This window comes from Vulpes lagopus, chromosome 10 (genome assembly GCF_018345385.1).
Source record: "Vulpes lagopus strain Blue_001 chromosome 10, ASM1834538v1, whole genome shotgun sequence".
In the NCBI taxonomy this organism is placed as follows: domain Eukaryota; kingdom Metazoa; phylum Chordata; class Mammalia; order Carnivora; family Canidae; genus Vulpes; species Vulpes lagopus.
In genome coordinates this window covers 20657768-20677440 of record NC_054833.1, presented here as the reverse complement: position 1 = coordinate 20677440, position 19673 = coordinate 20657768, and the positions used below count along the sequence as shown (strand labels likewise).

Here is a 19673-nt window from a genome sequence, read left to right as displayed (position 1 = left end):
AAGCAGGCTACACTTGTAAAAACTGGCCGGCGTGGTCAACTTCTGTGAGCCTTACGATCACTAGCTATGAAATGGGGATATGAAATATCTTGCATTGTATCCACTAGGGGTATTCAGTGGAAACATGACATCACCTAGAAATCAGGGGGAGAGAGACCTAAGACAGAGTTTTTTTAAAGATGTTTGGTAAATGGAGAAAACTTGTATTGGAGTTGACATTCCCATCCAAAGAAATTGTCCAAGGAAACCTCTTGGAAGAAAGTTTGGGATAGGCATGATTGAATTGAACTGGAATATTTTTCTTTAAAGATTATTTATTTATTTATTCATAGAGACACACACAGAGAGAGAGAGAGAGAGAGAGAGGCAGAGACACAGGCAGAGGGAGAAGCAGGCACCATGCAGGGAGCCTGACATTGGTCTTGATCCAGGGTCTCCAGGATCACACCCTAAGGCTGCAGGCGGCGCTATACTGCTGTGCCACTGGGGCTGCCCTGAACTGGAATATTTTTAAGGAGCCTAAAATGCCCACACTTCAGTGACGATTGGGCAGGGGCTAAGGAATAGGTTGTTTGGGATTTTATGTAAATGAAATAAAATTATTGGGCCTTAAGGTACAGTGAAAAAAGTGCTTAAAATTTTAGGGATACTGTAATCAAGATGACTAATGTGCCAGGAACTGCTCCTAATGCTTAGCGCTTCTGCTTATAGGTGGTTGATATACAGGCATCCTAGAAAACATCAGGGTTTATAGGAGAGGGAATGTTTCTTCTCTACTTTGTAGGTTTATAGAAAGCTCAAATTCTTGATTCATTTCTTTTACTTCTCTGGTCAGTTTGTTGCTCTACCCCTGTTAAGGAATGGATAATCAACACAAGGCTAGTTATCTAAACTCTGTTCTCAACCACTATAATTCCTTTGCTTTCTCTACTTTCTTGATAAAGACCTAAACTTGAATTGATATTCAAATCAACGCTTTCTGCTTTTTCCCTGGTCAGCTCACTGCACGGACCTCTTTCTCAGATATTCTAGAACACTACCGTCTCACCTTACCTTCCTGTCAGAGGATAAGCTTGTCTGTTGTACAAAGAATATTCAGGTGACTGGGTGTGAAGTTTGAGATACTTCCATGTTGTGCCATGTATTAATACTTCATTCCTTCTTATTGGTGAGTTGTATTTTATTGTATGGACAGCTCACAATATGGTATCCATCCAAGTGGATGGACATTTGGGTTGTTTCTAGGTTTTGGTTATTATAAATAAAGCTGCTACAGTGTTCAGGTCTTTGTATGGGCATATGTTTTTATTTCTCCTGTGTAAATAGGTAGGAATGGAATGGTTGAATAGGAGGGGTATGTTTGAGTTTTTAAGAGACTGTCAAACTGTTTTCCAGAGTGTTTGAACCATTTTACATTCCTGTTAGTATATGATAGTAGAAGTTACTCCCCATCTTTGGCAATAGTAGGTATGGTCAGTCATTTTAATTTTAGCCATTCTAATAGGCGTGTAGTTGTATCTGACTGTGCATTTCCTTAGTTACTGTTAGTGCTGAGTGTCATGTGTTTATTGGCCTTCCATATGCCTGTTCTTTGTGAAGTTTCTAAATCTTTTGCTCATTAAAAATTTTTTTGATTTTCTAAATTTTTTTATGTTTTTCTGGAGACAAGTCTTTTATCAGATATGTGATTTGCAGTTCTTTCCCCTCATTCTGGGCCTTGTCTTTTCATTCTCTTAAGAGCGGAGTTTCTTAATTTTGTTGAAACTTTATTTTTCTTTTATGGAGTGTGTTTTTGATGTGGTTTTTAAGAAATCTTTCATAACCTGAGGTCATAAAGATTTTTCTACTCTCTTTTCTTCTAGAAGATTTATAGTTTTCAGCTTTATTTTTAGGTTTTTGATTATTTTGAAAATTTTTACGTGTAAATGAGCTATGGATCATAGCTTTTCTGTATATGAATATGCAGTTGTTCCAGCACAATATGCTGAAGTGACCATCCTTTTTCTTACTTAATTACCTTTCTGCCTTTATCTAAGATCAACTGACTATATATGTTTGGGTCTATTTATGGACTCTCTCTGTTCTATTCATCTAATATTTGTCTATCTTGATGCAAAATTGTACTGTTTTCATTATAGTAGCTTCATAATAGGTCTTGAAGTCATTTAAAGTCTTTCCAATTTGCTCTTCTTATTCAAAGTTGTTGTAATGAGGTGATTTGTGTTTATGTGGTTATTGATGTGGTTGAATTTAAGTGATCATTTTGCTATTTTTTTTTCATGTTTTTTCTTGGTTCTTTCTCTGTCTTTTTTCAGCTTTGCTTCCTTTGGATTAATTGTGAAATTTTTACTATTTCATTTTATCTGCTTTGTTTGGCTTAGTAGCTATAACTCTTTGTGTTATTTTAGCAATTGCTTTATGGTTGATAGTATATATCTTTAAGTTACCATAGTCTGTCTTCAAGTGATACTATACTACTCAAATACAAGAACCTTGCAACAGTAAACTTTAATTTCCCCCTTTCTGGACTTTGTGCTATAGGTGTTATGTATTTTACTTTTATATGTGTTATCAACTGATAATCACATTGTGGTTATTTTTGTTTTAAACATTTGATTAGCTTTTAAAGATCCTTAAATAATAATAAGAAAAATTCTTATATTTATCCAACTAGTTATCATGTCTACCAATCTTTGTTTTTGAGATATTTTCATTGGGTAAAGGATTCTAGATTGATAATTTTTTGTTTAAGTTCTTTAAAAATATTCTTTCTTCTCACTTAATGTTGTTTCTCATAAGAAATCTGTCATTCTTGCTTTTGCTTTTGTTCTTCTGTACATAATATGTTTTTTCTCTTTGTTTTTGAAATTTTTTGCCATTGGATTTAAGGATTTGGTTATGATTTCTATAGGTGTAGTTTTCTTTAGATTTTTTGTTGTTGTTGAGCTGGAATCAGTGGGTTTATATTTTTCATCAAATTTGAGAAATTTTTGTAAATTTTTTTTTCAAGTATTTTCTCTATTCTTTCCTTTGGGGACTCCATTTACATCTACGTTTGGCCACTTGAAAGTTTTTTGCAATTCACAGGTGTTCTGTTTACTTTTCTTTCAGTGTTGTTTTTTTCTCCTGTGCTTCCTTTTGATGGTTTCCGTTGCTGTATCTTCAAGTTCACCAATTATATTTTTCTTCAGTGTCTAATCTGCTCTTCTAGCCACTGTTTCTTTCTTATTCACCCCATTCATTTGTTTCAATTAGGGTCTTTTTATATCTTAGTTACATCTACTTAACATTTTCAGTCTTTCCCTTAACTTTTTGAACATATTGAATACTATTGTCATGCATATTTTAATGTCTTTTTCCTACTACTAATATCCTCTGTGTCATCTTTTGATGAATTGCTCTTTATTTTTTCCTATTTGTTGTTTTCTTCTTTGTATGATAATTTTCTATGGAATGCCAAGTAGTGTTAATTTTACCTTGTAATGGTATTTTTGTATTCCTCATAATATTCCTGAAGTTTGTTCCAGGATTCTTAGAAATACCTTAATCCTTTTGGGTCTTCTTGCTAGGTCTTATTAGGCAAGACCAATGTAGGATTTCAATCCAGAGTTAATTTTTCCTCCAACCAATGTGAGACCCTTTTTAGTGCATAACTGATAATCCATTGATTATTAGGTTTTCCACTTGGCTGTTGGGAACTAGCAGTATTTAAGCTCCCAGCATTATTGTGATCCTTGTGAGCTCCCAGCATTATTGATCCTGTGAGCTCCCAGCATATTTTTGCGTTGTCTGTTCCCTGGCCTTGGGTAGGTTCAAGCACTGATGGTCTTCAATTGAATACTAAAGGGGTATTTTTTTTTTCCAGATCTTCAGAGTTCTCTGTCTAGACAGCCCCTTTCTCTCCTTCACTATGTCCTATGAACGGTAGTTAACCCTGACTTGTTCAGACTTTCAGCTCTGTCTCTTCAACTTGGGAGGACTTCTGGGCTTTTTCTGTGTTCTCTGTTGGGAAAATGTTAGGGCTCACTTCTCAGGGATCAGTGCCCTTGGTAACTTAATGCCCAGTGTTTTGTGTGGCTTTTTGTTTTGTTTTGTTTTGTTTTGTTTTTAGTTTTTCACATGGAGGGATAAAACTGGTTCATTATTCCCGATTGTTCAGACATAGAAGTCTTTCTTTTTAATTTGACACTTTGACTACTCTTTCTTTTAATTGTAGAACTTCCTTGATTTATGATGTTATTACGTCCTGATAAACCCATTTTAAGTTGAAAATATCCTAAGTGGTATACACATTTAATACACCTAACCTGGGCAGCCCTGGTGGCTTAGCAGTTTAGCATTGCCTTCTGCCCACGCCGTGATCCTGGAGACCCAGGATCGAGTCCCACGTCAGGCTCCCTGCATGGAGCCTGCTTCTCCATCTGCCTGTCTCTCTCTCTCTCTCTCTGCCTCTAATAAATAAAAAAATCTTTAAAAAAAAATACACCTAACCTACCAAACATCATAGCTTAGATTAGCCTACCTAATGTGCTCGGAACACTTATATCAGTCTTTAGTCAGACAAAATCATCTAGCACAAAGCCTATCTCATAAAAAGAAAAAGTCTTGAATATCTTATGTAATTTGTTGAATACTGTGAAACAGTGAAAGTGAAAAACAGAGTGGCTGTAGTGTATAGAATAGTTGCAACTGTATCCGTTGTTAACTTTATGATCACATGGTTGACTTCTACATTTGGACAAAATCAAAGTGGCACAAGGAGACACACCACACTCAGAAGATTTCATGGACTGCTCTAGAGCGTGTGCTGCCCAGCAGCTCAAGAGCCTGGGAAAAGATCAGAATTCAAAATTAGGGGCACAACTGGTTAAACATCTACCTTCGGCTCAGGTCATGACCTCAGGGTGTGGGATTGAGCCCCACATCAGGCTCTACACTCTGTGGGGTGTCCGCTTTCCCTTTCCTCCTCCCTCTGTGCTCTCTCTCTCTCTCAAATGATTTTTTTGTATATTTTTTTTATTGGAGTTCGATTTGCCAACATATAACACCCAGTGCTCATCCCTTCAAGTGCTCCCCTCAGTGTCCATAACCCAGTCACCCCATCCCCCTGCCTACCTCTCCTTCCACTATCCCTTGTTTGTTTCCCAGAGTTAGGAGTCTCTCAAATAAATAAAATCTTAAAATTCAAAATTAGATGTATGGTTTCTACTGAATGTATATTGCTTTCACTCCACTGTAAAGTCAAACAATCATAAATAGAGGACTGTAAAATAAAAAAAGAACTATACCTTTCCTCATACCTCTCTCATCACTTTCTTTGTTTTTCTTTGGCTTCTTTTTTGATGCTGTTTAATGTTTGTAACAGGAATTCTTTGAAACTGGGGCGTGATGTTTTCCTTCTTAAAGCAGAATTTTATAGGGAGATGGCTAAAATCTTAAAGTTGCATTGTTTTAGATTTGGTTTATGAAAAGATTGCCTTATAATTTTTTTTAGGACACATCAATAAATTGTGTTTTATTGTATCTCTAGAGATACCTGAAACATACTTACTTCAAAATATCAGGTTGTTTTATTTTTTTAAAGATTTATTTATTTATTTTGGGGGGAAGGTGAAGGGGCAGAGGGAGAAAGAATCTCAAACAGACTCCCTACTGAGCATAGCCTGACACTGGGTTTGATCTTAAGACCCTGGGACCATGACCTGAGTTTAAACCAATAGTCTGATGCTCAACTGACTGTGCCACCCAGGTACCCCTAAAATATCAGGTTGTTTTTAAAAAACTAATCTCATCTGAAGTGAATTCATGTTTGATGTTGATTTTGTTGGTTGGGTTACTTAGCATTAGATTTATTCATGTACTTTGGAATTTTGGTTTGCAGTTTCCTATTTAGTGGAGGAGTTTTGTTTTTGTTTTGTTCCTTTTCTCTGTTTTCCTGCCTCTTGTCCTCTCCTGCTTTACTTATCTCTCTCTTATGTGGCTTTGCAGTTGGTACCACCTCGCTCTCTAGACTTGAAATCCAGAACGGACTTAGAGAGATCTGTTAGATATACTAACCAGCACTGTTTTAGGGGATGTGGCCAATCCAACACCTATGGCTTGGATCTCTGAGTCTACAGCTCTTCAGAACTCCTGCCCCAGGCTGTATTTGGTGAGTTTTTGTCACTCTTCTTTTATGAGCATGAAGCTTATTCCATTTTACCATCTGACTCTAAGCTTTTAGCTTCCCTCAGATCCCAAGCCAGTAGTACACTATCCTGCTGAAGGCAGGCTCTGGGCTCCTTTTCCTGAGCGTCGACTCTGAACCCATCAGCACTGTGCTTTCTCCTCTTTCACGGTTTTGTATTTCTGTTCTGTTTCTAGCCTGTGGAGGTATTTCTCTTACCTTTGAATGTAGACTATACCTTGTTAGTTTTTTCCTTTTTATTACACCTGTTGTAATGTGTTAGAAAAACAAGGAGTCTGATGGTGTCATCTTGGTCCTATGAGGCCACTTTGCATGGAAAGTCAGGTGAGTGTAGTTTTCATTGTCTGCTCCAGTGGAGTGAGTGCTGGATTGGGCTTTATTGTCTGACACCTGGTTTTGAATTCTGTTAATGGCATTTACTCTGGAAACTTAGATACGTAAGCTGTTGTGATCACTGTTCCTTCTATAAAATGGGAGCAGTAGTAGTTATTTATTAAGCAGTGTTATGCCAGCCTTATATCAGTATAAAGATTAAAGAGGGCATGTATTCAGCATAGTGCCACAGTAAATGAACTGCAAATGTTGACTACCTTAGGAATCCAATTTAGAAATGTTTATTTTTTTCACATTTTTATAAAAAGGTGAGAGATATTTTAGCCTGACTTACAATGACATTCAATTCAGAAATCACCCATTTCGTCTTTAGGTTCTTTACATACTTTTCCTTATTTAATTATCACCAAAACTCTGTCAAAATGCAGACATTGAAAGAGGGTAAGAAATTTGCATGGCTAAAACAAGCTGGAATTTGATCCTTAGATCTATGATTGCTCTTTCCATACATTATGACCTACCTACCCATGTCTCCTTGGTCAGATTTGTGGAGCGCGGATTCTAAGCCTTCTGTCTAGAAGGACTGTGTACCATTCTTTGGGAATGGTTGATGAGGATGATTGAGGGTCCAAAGGGCCTGTGGCTGTGGCTTACCCCAGGCCAGGTTGCTGTTAAGCTGTTCCCTCTGTTTCCTCCATAGCCAGTCACTTATCCTAGTGCCTCTGACCCCATGCCAGATTTGGAAGGAGGGGCCATTAAATGGTGCTGCACTCCATTTCTTACCCCATTGTGGGGTGGAGAGATGATATTAACATTTTCAGATCCAAGCCCTAGTCAAAATGATTCCTGTGTCCCTTGTCCAGGACAAGAGCCTAAAACCTAAAACAACACTTCACCACACCAGTCTTTCCACCAAGCAGGAGACTGTGATAATAGCTGTGTGATCAGTTACACTCTTGGTGATAGAAAATGCTAGGCTTTTCTTTTTCCCCTATTCCTTTGGGAATATCTTAGCAGAGAGCGACACTGTGGCTGAAATAGTGCTAATAGCTTCTGCTGTGTGCTGTGGAGGTCCTACACCAGAGAAGTTTATTACCCTCTTTCCCTCTCTGAGAGGGAAAAGGTAGTGCTTAACATTAACTGTGTAGTTGGAATGATTTTATTGCACTTAGCATTCTGTAATCCTGGACTCAAAGATACGTCACTGTGTGGACACACAGGATATATATGGCATGCTAAACAGTCAGTGATGGCATTGCCAGGTTTGTAAGGCCCTAGATGGGGAATTCATTGTAAATGGTGAATGACAACATGCTGCTTGTGAAGTGGGCTTTGGAAATGGAATCAACACTCATATTCCCACATGGACGCTTCAGACCTTACCTATGCTTCCTTTTCCTCATTTCTGCCAACCATGTGGTTATGTATTCTGGAGGATATTCTTCTCATTTGCTAGGGGAGAGATAGGAGATGCAAACAGATAGCAAGGACAAGGAGCTCAGCAGGAACCTGGGAATCTTGTTCATGGTGCTCTGCTTTTGCGTTGGCTATGTGGGAGCTGCACAGGGACGCCAAACCTGGGTAGTCTTGTCTCAGCATCCAGCAGATCCTGAATATTTAGTCAGGACTTGAGCTTGAATTTGATTCTTTTACTAATTAGTTATGTGGCCTTGGCCCTCTTGAAAAGTATTGAGCCGATGGGACTACAAAATATTGCAACTCCTATAGAGGACAGTATTAAAACTATAAAAGCATTTACTCTCTGACTGACAGAGTGTTTTGTTGCAGCACTATTGTTCATAGCAGAATAATGAATATAATTCAAGTGTAAGAATTTTCTACATAAATGGCACAGCCCCTTGCTGGAGCACTGTGCAGGAGTAAGGAAAAGAATGAGGAGGTAGTGCTGTGTGTATTTAGGTAGAGAGTTCTCCAGAATGTATCATTAAGTGAAAAAAGCCTGGTGTAGAATAATGTGCAAGAATGCTGTCTTTTATATAAGAAAGGAAGGAAAACAGATGTACATGTTTGTATTTGCTTATATCTGGTGATATGAAGGCAGCCCTAGTATGGGCCTGGGTCCAAGAGGAGGGGACTGAACAGGAGACAGGGATGCAGTGATACTTAACATATGCCCTATTTTTCCCCAGTTTTATTGAGATATAATTGACATACAACGTTGTATTAGTTTAACATATACAACATAATGACTTGGGATGTGTATATATTCTGAGATAATCACCATGATAAATTTAGTTAACATTCATCACCTCACATGGTCACAAAAATTTTGATCATTGTGATGATGTCACTGGTGGTCTATCATATATAAAATGTATCCTCTTACAGTATTTTGATTTTGAACCCTATGAACATATTTACCTAATAATCTTTCTAAATTATTTATTTATTTATTTATTTATTTTTAAAAGATTTTATTTATTTATTCATGAGAGAGACAGAGAGGCAGAGACACAGGCAGAGGGAGAAGCAGGTTCTATGCTGGGATCCTGATGTGGGACTCAATCCTGGGTCTCCAGAATCATTCTCTGGGCTGAAGGCGACGCTAAAATGCTGAGCCACCCAGGCTGCCCTATTTTTTTTTTTTTTTTTTTAAAGAGAAGGATGGGGAGAGGCAGAGGGAGAGAGAGAGATACTCTAAGCGGGTTCCAACCCCAGCTTGGAGCCTGATGTGGGGCTTGATCTCACAACCTTCAAATCATGACCTCAGCTGAAATCAAGATTCAGAGGCTTAACTGAGCCACCTACGTACACTAAAATAATTTTTTTAAAGAAAGCTTTTAGAATAGAGAGATATTGAGAAATCTGAAAAAAAAAAAAAAAGCCTATCTAGCTACTTGCTATGTATTCAGTTTAAAGGGCTGCGGGTCTTTTTTTTTTTTAAAGATTTTATGTATTTACTCAGAGAGAGAGAGAGAGAGAGGCAGAGACATAGGCAGAGGGAGAAGCAGGCTCCATGCAGGGAGCCCAATGTGGGACTTGATTCCAGGTCTCCAGGGTCATACCCCCGGGCTGTAGGCGGTGCTAAACTGCTTTGCCACCGGGGCTGCCCTGTGGGTCTTAATTCAATTAAACTGAAACAGAAAAGATGGAATTGTCAGGTAACTTTGACAGTGGTGACCAGGTAATTTCCCTAGTGAGACTCTAGTCATAGTATGATCTTAATTTTTCTAAGAATTTATTTTTAGCCTTTCATCCTTTTTATCCCTACCCTGCTTTCCTTCCTTGGATGCATGCTGTTTCCTGTGCAGAAAGCCTGAGTAGCAGCCCTGGTATCAGAGCGCTATATTCTACTATTTCTCTGCTGCCAACTGAGGGAAGAACCTGCTGAAAAATTAATGCCCAATAGCACTTATTAATTGCATATTTGTATAGTCAATTTAAAAAATTACCTGCTTCAGTGGAGGGAAGCTTTGGTAGGATATATAAAATCACTGTTACATGCTCTGGTTTGGGCCATCAACCTTTTAAAATCTAGATTTTCATATCTCCAGGGCGTGGTTCTTTTTTTTTGGGGGGGGGCATGGTTCTGATAGCAAAGTCTCATCTTTAAATATAAGGAGTAAGGGAAACAGAAGAAGAATCCCTTACTTAGTGAAGCAATAAGTCAGGGCAATGAAATGTATTAAATGAGGTACATGATGAAGGTGGGTTGGAGGTGGAATGACCCCTGTTTTCATTTCAGAGTGGTTAGGCACTGCAACATGCATAGCAGGCAGGGATTGGTGGGGGGAGACCCACACACCTTCCCCCTTCATTATGTCCCCAGGTGGTTTTCCAAGGATCCAGGAGTTGTGAGGCTGATGCACAAAGGAAATGAGATGCAGGGTCACCTTTCCCACGCCCCTGGTTTCCTGTGGCAGTTTGGGGCAGATAATATCTCACCAGAGTGGAGAGAATTAGTTTTCTTGCTACCCCTTACCCACTGGAGCTCACATCACTTTGCTGAAGGAATTTTCACTAATCATTCCTGAGGTCCCAGTTGACTTCGTGCTCTCTTCATTCTTGAACAAAGTCAGCATCCTCATTTAGGAGAGAAAGCAGAGTGAGTGCGCAGATTGCCAAAGAGGATCTCTGCATTTGAGAAAACCTGGACTCACATAGGTTCTGTACTGAAGACCCCTGGTGAGATAGTCAGCATTATGCCAGTGGGGAGAAGAGGCAGCCAAAGCTCAGAGAGGTGAATTAATCTCCCTACTGTTTCACAGGAGAAAGGTAGAAATCTGAGACTCGGATCAGGTTTGGTTTCTTCTCAGGTGTTCTTTCTTCTGTGTGGTCCTCAGCTGAAAATTAAGGTGTATAATTTTTGACAGTTTCTATTGTCTTGCAGAGTCCTGTGGCAATTTTTAAAATGCTCTGAGCTTCACTTATAAATATGATTTAATAAATCATTACATCCAAACCAACAACCAAGCAAACAAAAAACAAAAGAAAAAACTTTGGCATTATTTTCCATTAGATATATAACACCTGTGTATTTAATTTCTATTATCCCAATAAGAGATTGGCCTAATACATAATGAATCCATATGATTTGGACATGTTTTCAATAAGTTTTCCTCTATTAATATGTAACAGGGGATCCCTGGGTGGCTCAGTATCTGCCTTTGGCTCAGATTGTGATTCCAGGGTCCTGGGATTGAGTTCCACATCAGGCTGAGCCTGCTTCTCCCTCTCCCTATGTCTCTCTGCCCCTCTCTCTGTGTCTCTCATGAATAAATAAATAGAATCTTAAAAAAAAATATGTAACACAAAATAGAGTTTGTGTTAAAGAGTTTTCTTTAACTCTTCTTTAATAGCTTTTAGTGGATTTTTTTTTTTTTTATTGACTCCTGATACTTGGCATGTGAAATAAGTCAAAATTAGTAAAGATTTTAGCTGGCTATTTAGAATCACATTTTTTTTTTTTAAAGATTTTATTTGCTTGAGAGAGAGAGAGAGAGAGAGAGAGGCAGAGACACAGGCAGAAGGAAGGCCCCTTGCAAGGAGCCCGACATGGGACTTGATCCCCGGACTCCAGGATCACACCCTGGGCCGAAGGCAGGTGCCAAACCACTGAACCACCCAGAGATCCCCAGAATCACATCTTTTAATACAAGCTATATGATGATTGATGATGATTTTCAACCCAATATATTAATACTTACTGTAATTTTGAGGTTATGGGGAGAAAAAAGAAAAGCATATTTTGAGTATGACATAAAAGTATTCAATAAATGATTACATTACCAGTGATTAAAAAAATACTGTTAATGTGTCAATGTAACTGGAATTTAAATTGTTAGAAGTTATAGAAAATACGATATTTTGGCAAAAATTACACATAAACTAATAGACTTTACTTTGAAATAAAGACCATTTGTATTTAAAGTAGAGTTACAGGCTTCTCAAAACTGGGGTTTCTTAGATTTGACTTTTGCCTGTTGCTGTGAAGGAAGCACTGAAGCTCTTTAAAGAAGAACAAAGAAGGTAAATTGTGTATGGATTTGGCATTCTTTGCAAGGTCATATAGATTTGAAAAGGAAACTTTTAACAAATGATCTAAGGAGGTGAAGAGGTTTAAAAATGTTATAGTCGCGTTGGCTATCTGTGTTTTCTTAGTTTCTGTGATATTATTATCAGTGGGTTCTGCTCCACAGATGTGTAATACTAATCATCTTCATATATTCATAAGTACTTTGGTTAACTTCCCTGCATTTTCTCACTCTGCGGGTGGAGTTTTCAGGGTGGAGTGATTACTTTCTTGCCTCCTGACAGACGTGAGCAAGAAGAAACCCAGGGTCAGGGTGACCAATGTCTTAAAGCACAAAAGAGCAAGGGTTGATGCAACCAACATGTGGACATTTTATCTGAAGAATTCATTCACCATTAAAAACATTTTAATCCAAGGTTATAATTTTTTCTACTTTGAGAAGTGCTAAACCCTTCAGTAAAAGAAGGTTTCCAGAGAAGGGTGATATCCTTACATCACTTTCCAGGGCAATTCTTGTGCTAGGTTGACACAGTCAGCACCAGCAACTCAGATGGATGTGGAGAGAGAATCCTGTCTTTATGGAGGCTTCACTTCCCACTGACCTTATGCAGTAGGGATTTAGTTTAGGCTTCGTAAAAACTGGTAATAGAATAATTTTAATTAACACTCGTGGTTATTTTCAGGGCTTAGTAATACCTGAAATATTCTTTTGCTCTGACTAGTGACTAAGGGGGGACTTAAGTTTTTACAGATGTGAGGTATAAAGCTATATAAACTAAATTCTATGTGGAGTGTCTAGGGGGCTCAATCAGTTAAATATCTGCCTTCACCTCAGGTCATGATCTTAGGGTCCTGAGATTGAGCCCCGCTCCTCCCTTTTCTCCCTGCTTGTGCGCTCTCTCGCTATCTCTCTCTTTCAAATAAATCAAGAAAATCTTTAAAAAACCCTAAATTCTATGTATTTAGCTTGTCCAAAGGAATAAAATAAGGATATGCAAGAAAAATTAATTTGTGTAGACCTCACAGAACTCTGTTCCAGGTGATGTTTAATTATGTGATGATGGAAATCATTGTGTTAGCCCTGAGTACTCATCTTGCTTTTGGTAGAATTTGATCCAAGCCATGTAAACAAAATTGGTTTTTCTAAATTGTTTTCCCTAGGTGATTTGTGCTTATCTGCCAGGAGTTACAAAACGGAATGATAAAAATTGTTTATCTGCCTGTCCGTCTGCACTCAGTTATATATCCCAGTGCTTCACACATTTCCGTTTGCCAGCAGGACTGCCTCTGTAGCTTTGTAATAAAAAATCTGGTAGGGGATTGTTGGCCCCAAAGATGGGCAAACACACAGGTGTACGTTACTTTCTTCTCAGAACATAGTGGCAGATAAGCACCTGCTCTGCACATAGGAGCTTCCATATAGAAAAGTCAGAAGGACTCAGGGGATCTGAAGACACTTCTCCAATGGCCTGCAACAGGATCAGCTTTTTTTCCCCAGTTAGAAAAACTTGGTGAAATCTATTCAGTAATAAGAAGGATGGAACTAGGAGTGCCTAGGTGGCTCAGTCAGTTAAGCATCTGCCTTTGGCTCAGGTCATGATCCTGAGGTCCTGGGGTCAAGCCCAGTGTGGAGCTCCCTGCTCAGCAGGGAGCCTGCTTCCCCCTCTGTCCTCCTCACCCCTCCCCACTCGTGCTCTCTCTTGAGCATGTGCTCTCTTTCTTTCTCAAACAAATAAATAGAATCTTAAAAAGAAAGGAAGGAACTATTATGTGCAACATGGTTGAAACTTAAAATCATTCTGCTGGAGTGAAAGAAGCCGCACCAAAAGAAAAAAAAGTACATGCTCTATGATTCTATTGTTATAAGATTCTAGGGAATGCAGACTCCTTTGTAGGGACAGAAAGGAGATCTGCAGGTGCCAAAGAGTGTGAGGGGTGAGGAGAAGAGATAGGGGCAACAGGCAAATGGGTAGGGTTACAAAAGGACACTAGGAAACTTCTGGGGGGTGATGCATATATTCATTGTATTGATCATGGTGTTGGTTTCATGGATGTATACACGTTGTCAACGTTTATCAGGTTGTGGATGTATATATGTGCAGTGTAGTGTTTGTTATAGCATATGTATAACAAGAGGGAAATATTGTATTACTGGTGTAACAGAAATCAGCTATCACTTGCTATAGACAGCAGGTAAGTAGGAAAATAAAGGCAATTAAAATAGAACAATGAAAGAAAAGCCTCCCTTGTCCTTTGTCATCTGGGGCATAAGGGAGGTTCTCGTGTTTCATAATTCTGTTCCCATGTCCTCTTTGATTCTTGAAATAGCTTCTTTTGATGGGTAGGAATTACATTTTAATTTTTAAGAGAAGCAGTTTTGGAGTTGGGCTGACCTGGGTTTGGCCTAGTCTTTTGCTAGCTGTATGCCTTTTGGGCAAGACACTTGACCTTTCTAATCATTTTTTTCCCTACCTGTGAAGTGGGCTGACAGAGGCAGAGTAAGTCCTCAATAAATGGAAAAAAATTTGTTATTATTATTTTTTAAATTCATTTCACATTCTGATTCCCACAAGGTTTAAAATGCAGATAGTCTTGGGTGAGAAAAGGCAGTGTTTTCAATTCATAGGAGGTAATGTTACCATGGAGAAATGGAATCAGAAGTGTTGCTTAAAGAAGAAGAGAAACATCATTACACAAAGCGAACGGAGCACGGGCAGGAGCCTGTAGATAATTTGTTAGCTGCCCACTCTCCTGTGTTTCTCACCGTGGGCATCTAGCTACCAGGTAACCTTCTCATCTGGTTTTCCTGTTTGTAATGACTTCTGCTTTTTGCAGGCGTTGTTTTTACTTCATTACTTTTTCCCTTTGTTAGTTAATAACATCATTGTTTATGAGCGCCATGTACATGATTGCTTGTTGAGAAATTCATTCTAGCATTTAGGCTGTAATAGTTTGTTTTTTCAGGTGAATGAATATTTGTCATTCCTCTGTAGAACAAAATGTTTTGACTTTCAGTATGTTTTGCTTACATTTATCTGATAGATCTTATTTAAGTTTTATTCGTTCTTCTAAATCTAATTAAAAAATTAATATACATACTTATAGAAACAACAGTTGATTAGTTTATCCTAAACTGTCATATTGTTGATAAGTAAGTTTGCAGGATATATAGTAAAACTCTTTTTTCTTTAACTCTGAAAAGATACCATTTTCACTTATAGAACTAGCAGAATCACTTGCTTTCCCATGATCTTGACCTAATTTTTTCCCTCTACCAGGTGTTTGCAGGGATTTGACAAGTGATTGATTTGGTTTTAGAGGGTCCTGGAGCTGCACAAAGTGTTTTTCATATTGGAAAAGACATGCCCAGTTTTTCACAAGTTTTAAGATTTATTGCCTCCCCCTAACATGTTGCAAATGAGTTTGTTTACTATTTATTTTACTCAGAATGTCGTAATTGTTGTCATTAGCCAAAGGGCAGGCTTGATCTAAGGAAGGATAGAGTGTCTTTTAACACGGTCTCTTTTTCTTTGGTATCTTTGCAGGACTGGACATTAGATGGGTAGATTGCTACTTTCCTTTTACTCATCCTTCCTACGAGATGGAGATTAACTTCCATGGAGAATGGCTAGAAGTTCTTGGCTGTGGAGTGATGGAACAGCAACTGGTAAATTCAGGTAAAAAGGAATCCAACATTTTATTTATAGGCTTTCTTAAAAAAGACTTTCTTTTCCTTGAAGTTCATTTCCATACTCATTTTCCTGTGTATTTACATACCCCTACAGGGGCAGCCTCATCATCCTTCTCTCTTGTTGCCCTGCAGACTTATCCCTGACACTTAACTCTGGAAGAACTTAATTTCTCACATCCAATTTTGCAAAGATTTCTTTTTGGGGGGGCATCTTCCTTGTTAACATTTAGGTGTTGGACTTCTACTTTATAATTTTATATTTCTTGATAATGTTGCTTTGCAACTGCCCATAGGCATTTGATGCAAATCACATGAGTGCAGTTTGTCTTGCAAATTATTTAAGAACCAGACCAATGTATAATCCTTTTTTGTTCTTATTTCATTTATAACAGTGCCCAAAATTCAAGATTTTTCCGAAAATATGACAAAAAAATATAAAAATACTCAGACCTAAATGTTTAGTTGTTTGCTGCCCTCAGTGTTGGCAGTACCACCTGACTGAGGTGAAGTGGGAAAATGAGGCCTCTCATTAAATCCTACCTGTATCTGCAGGTACTTGAGAAAGATCTCTACAGCTCTTCTCTGCAGGACCATTGCTTAATAAAAATGAGTATTTCTAAACTTAACCTCAGAGCTGTTTTTTCTTTTTTTTTTTTCAAATCACTATCTGAATGTAATTAAAAAATATTTTTTTCAGAGTATAAACCCTCCTTGGGAAGTCAGTGGGGTTGAGGGTGTGAGCAGGAGCTCTCTGTGTGAGCTGTAAGCAGAGGGGAACTGATGTGGGTCCCACTGCGCCCCTCCCCCCTTCCTATAGTAGGATGTTTGCTCTGTGGACTTGGAGGGCAGTGGCTCTAGTTCAGGCTTCGTCACAGGTCCTTGGGCATCAGAATGGAGAAGAGCGGGCCCTCTTGGTGACTAAGAAATGTGGAGAGACCACTGCTAAGGTCAGGTGGTTAGATATTAAGGGTGGAGTGAGACAGAAGAGATAAGATGGCCAGGAAGTGCAAGATTTGTGATGTCCCGCCTGGGAAACTGGAGGCCTGGCTTTCCCTTCTTACCCATAGGTAACCTCTAATCTCAATTAGATCAGCCTGGACTTAGCATACATATTCCTCTCCATTCTGCCAAGGAAAGCGTGGGGGGCGGGGGGTGGGGGCGGGACAACACCTAGCACAGTGCCAATGCTGCTTGGATGCTTTTCAAATATTTGAAGGACCGACCTACAGAAGAGGGACAGAGAGGTCTCATTGTTAAGGGCTGTGAATAAAAGTTGTAGGTTTGGGTTCAAGTGTCTGTCTTAGGTTTTCTGTCAGTTGACAACTGTGTGTCTTTGGGCAAGTGCCTTAACCTCTCCAAGTCTTAGTTTTCGCATAGTTAAAATGGATGCAATGAAACATCCCTCAAAGTTTCACTATGAGGTTAATCGAGGTGACACATGTAACATGCTCATTTAACCACAGGGTCTGGCACATAGTAAATCTAGACTAAAATTAATTGCTGGTTTTTTTTTCCCCAAGTCATTAGAGCCAAGAGTCCTCCTTAAAAAGGAAGTATTTAAACAGAGGCTGTCCTACCTATCCCAGAAATGATTTCTAATTAATTGGAACTTGATTACTTCTTTGATCTCAGTTATCTTCATATCCATGATTCTAGTTTGAGTGGTTTAGGAAGGAAAAAGAAAATTAACTGTAAGAGACAACAGGAAAATCAGCCTAAAAGGTGTATACACATCTTAGTAGGAAATACAAAATATTGGGAGCAAATATGTAAGATTTAATCTCTCCTTGAGTAGGAGCTAGCTTCCAATACTTCTGTGAGGGGACCCCTGGGTGGCTCAGTGGTTTAGCACCTGCCTTCAGCCCAGGGTGTGACCCCAGGGTCCTGGGATCGAGTCCCACATCAGGCTCCCTGCTTGGAGCCTGCTTCTCCCTCTGCCTGTGTCTGTGCCCCCTCTCTCTCTTATGTCTCTCGTGAATAAATAAAGTCTTTGAAACAAAACCACACAAATGCTTCTGTGGTGTTTTTTTGTTTGTTTTGTTTCTTAGAAGATTTGAAGGAATCCCAGGCTCCCCTCTCCGGAGCCCTTGCCCCTGGGAGTGTGTGTTGTCAAGGGTGGGAACTGAGAAAGCCGGTTAGGGGATGATTAGCTCACATGTCAGTTGTCACTAGGAATTGTGCTTCCTAGTCTCTCTTCCAGTATCCTTGATGGGTCTTTATGAGGTTTATTCAGATAGTAATTGGCCGAATATAGTTATCTAAAACAGGTCTCCAAGTCATTATTGCACATTAATGAGACTGCTGTTCTACAATTAGATCAGCCATGTCAGGTATCCTTGAAGGAAATGACAAAGCGAAAGAAAAAGAAATTATACAAAACCAAACCAGGACATCTAAGATGCAAATATGTTAGGTTCACACTTGCGGTAGAATATGCTGTAAGTTGGTGGGAAATTGTACAGATAAAATTTAAATATCTTGCAAGAGAGGGAGACAAGAAAAGGGAGAAGAGATGATTTTATAAAGAAATTCTGTGTGGGCTTTGCTATTTGAACTTGAAGTTATTGTGACAAAGTTCTGCTCCGTGTTCTCAGACTCGGATGTGTTTTGACATCTGGAGTTAAATTTTAAACGTGTGTGCCTGACAGTCACTAACCACAGGCATTATTTGTAAGAACAGCTAATTTTCTGTTTTCTGAGTTCCCGTGGCCTGGAGAAAGGCAGACTGTGCACACGTCATCCCTCTAGTTCTGTTTGTCATTCCTACTATCTCTCCTCTGATACTTCCTTCCCTCTCATCTCCTCTTCCCCTCCCCTCCTCTGCCATGTAAAATAGAACTCCCAGGGTCACCTGCTTGGCTCAGTGAGTTATGAGTCTGACTCTTGCTCTCAGCTCAGGTCTTGATCTCAGGGTCGTGAGTTCAAGCCCAGTGTTGGACTCCATGCTGCATGTGAAACCTACTTAAAAAAATAGAACTTCCAAAAAAATACTGAAATTGATGGTTGTAAATCTCCTTCTTTACTGGTCTCATAGAGGTGCCAGTAAATGCTGAATTAACTGGAAACCAAAGAAACTGGGATGGGACAGTGATAACTTGCTGCCACACGTGGCAGCCCTTCCTCTGAAAGGCAACCCTTCTGCACTGAATGAAAGCTTTGGAGACGTTCTTTCCTTTAGCCTTGAGAACAAAGCTCCAGTGTTAGGCACTGCTGTTAACGCCATTCACAGAGCCCCAGAATGGGACCATGCTATGCTACCCAGATAGTAAACTGTGTGATTTTGAAGTGTCTAGAAATCCCTTTCAAAGCAATGATTATGTCTAACATAGAATGAAGAATTTGAAACCAAATGAAACAAACAACAGCAAACAGAGCTTTCTTTGTTCTGTTTTATTTGTTACCCCCAGAGAAGGACCAGGCCATCATGTATGGTATCTCCTATGATAGAAGACATTTAATTAAGAGTGATTTTAGATTGCTAATATGAATAGTCTGTGAAAACACTTTATTACACTTTTAAGTTGACTTTGGCATAGACATAGGTTTTTGGTTTCTTTTTCCTGGAATAAGATAAGGCTCTTCCACATGGCTTATTGAATTTTACTTTATATTTTCTTCTTTAATTTATAGTGTATTCACCTTTGCTTTCAGACCTCTTAGATTTAGTAATTGCAATGTGGGTGGTGACTGCTGTCATGATGATTTGATTGGTTTTTCCTTGAGATGTTTTGAGGGCAGTACTGAGTCACATCCCTGAATACTACACCCTTATTTCCCGTTGGGCTGACTCAGGCTGCTAATGTCTTTTCAGGTAATATATGGAGCACAAACATCTAAAACCATCGCCAGGGGTGACTGTAGGCCGTGATCGTGCCAGAAATGAATTTACCATTTATTGAGCCCCTATGAAATTTAGAAGATTGTACATAGGCTGGGGAATAGAAAAAGCCCTGTAGTGGAAAATAAGT

At 38.9% G+C, this 19673-nt stretch overlaps 1 protein-coding gene across 11 annotated transcripts in view; it reads left to right on the top strand.

Annotated features, from left to right (window-relative positions):
- The window catches only part of FARS2 (phenylalanyl-tRNA synthetase 2, mitochondrial), a 502588-nt gene that overhangs the window by 168052 nt on the left and 314863 nt on the right, over positions 1-19673 (top strand). For all 11 annotated transcript variants that reach the window (XM_041772861.1, XM_041772868.1, XM_041772862.1 and 8 more), the window contains one exon: positions 15560-15691. In XM_041772861.1, the coding sequence (XP_041628795.1) occupies positions 15560-15691 (132 nt within the window). The remainder of the gene's footprint in view (positions 1-15559; positions 15692-19673) is intronic.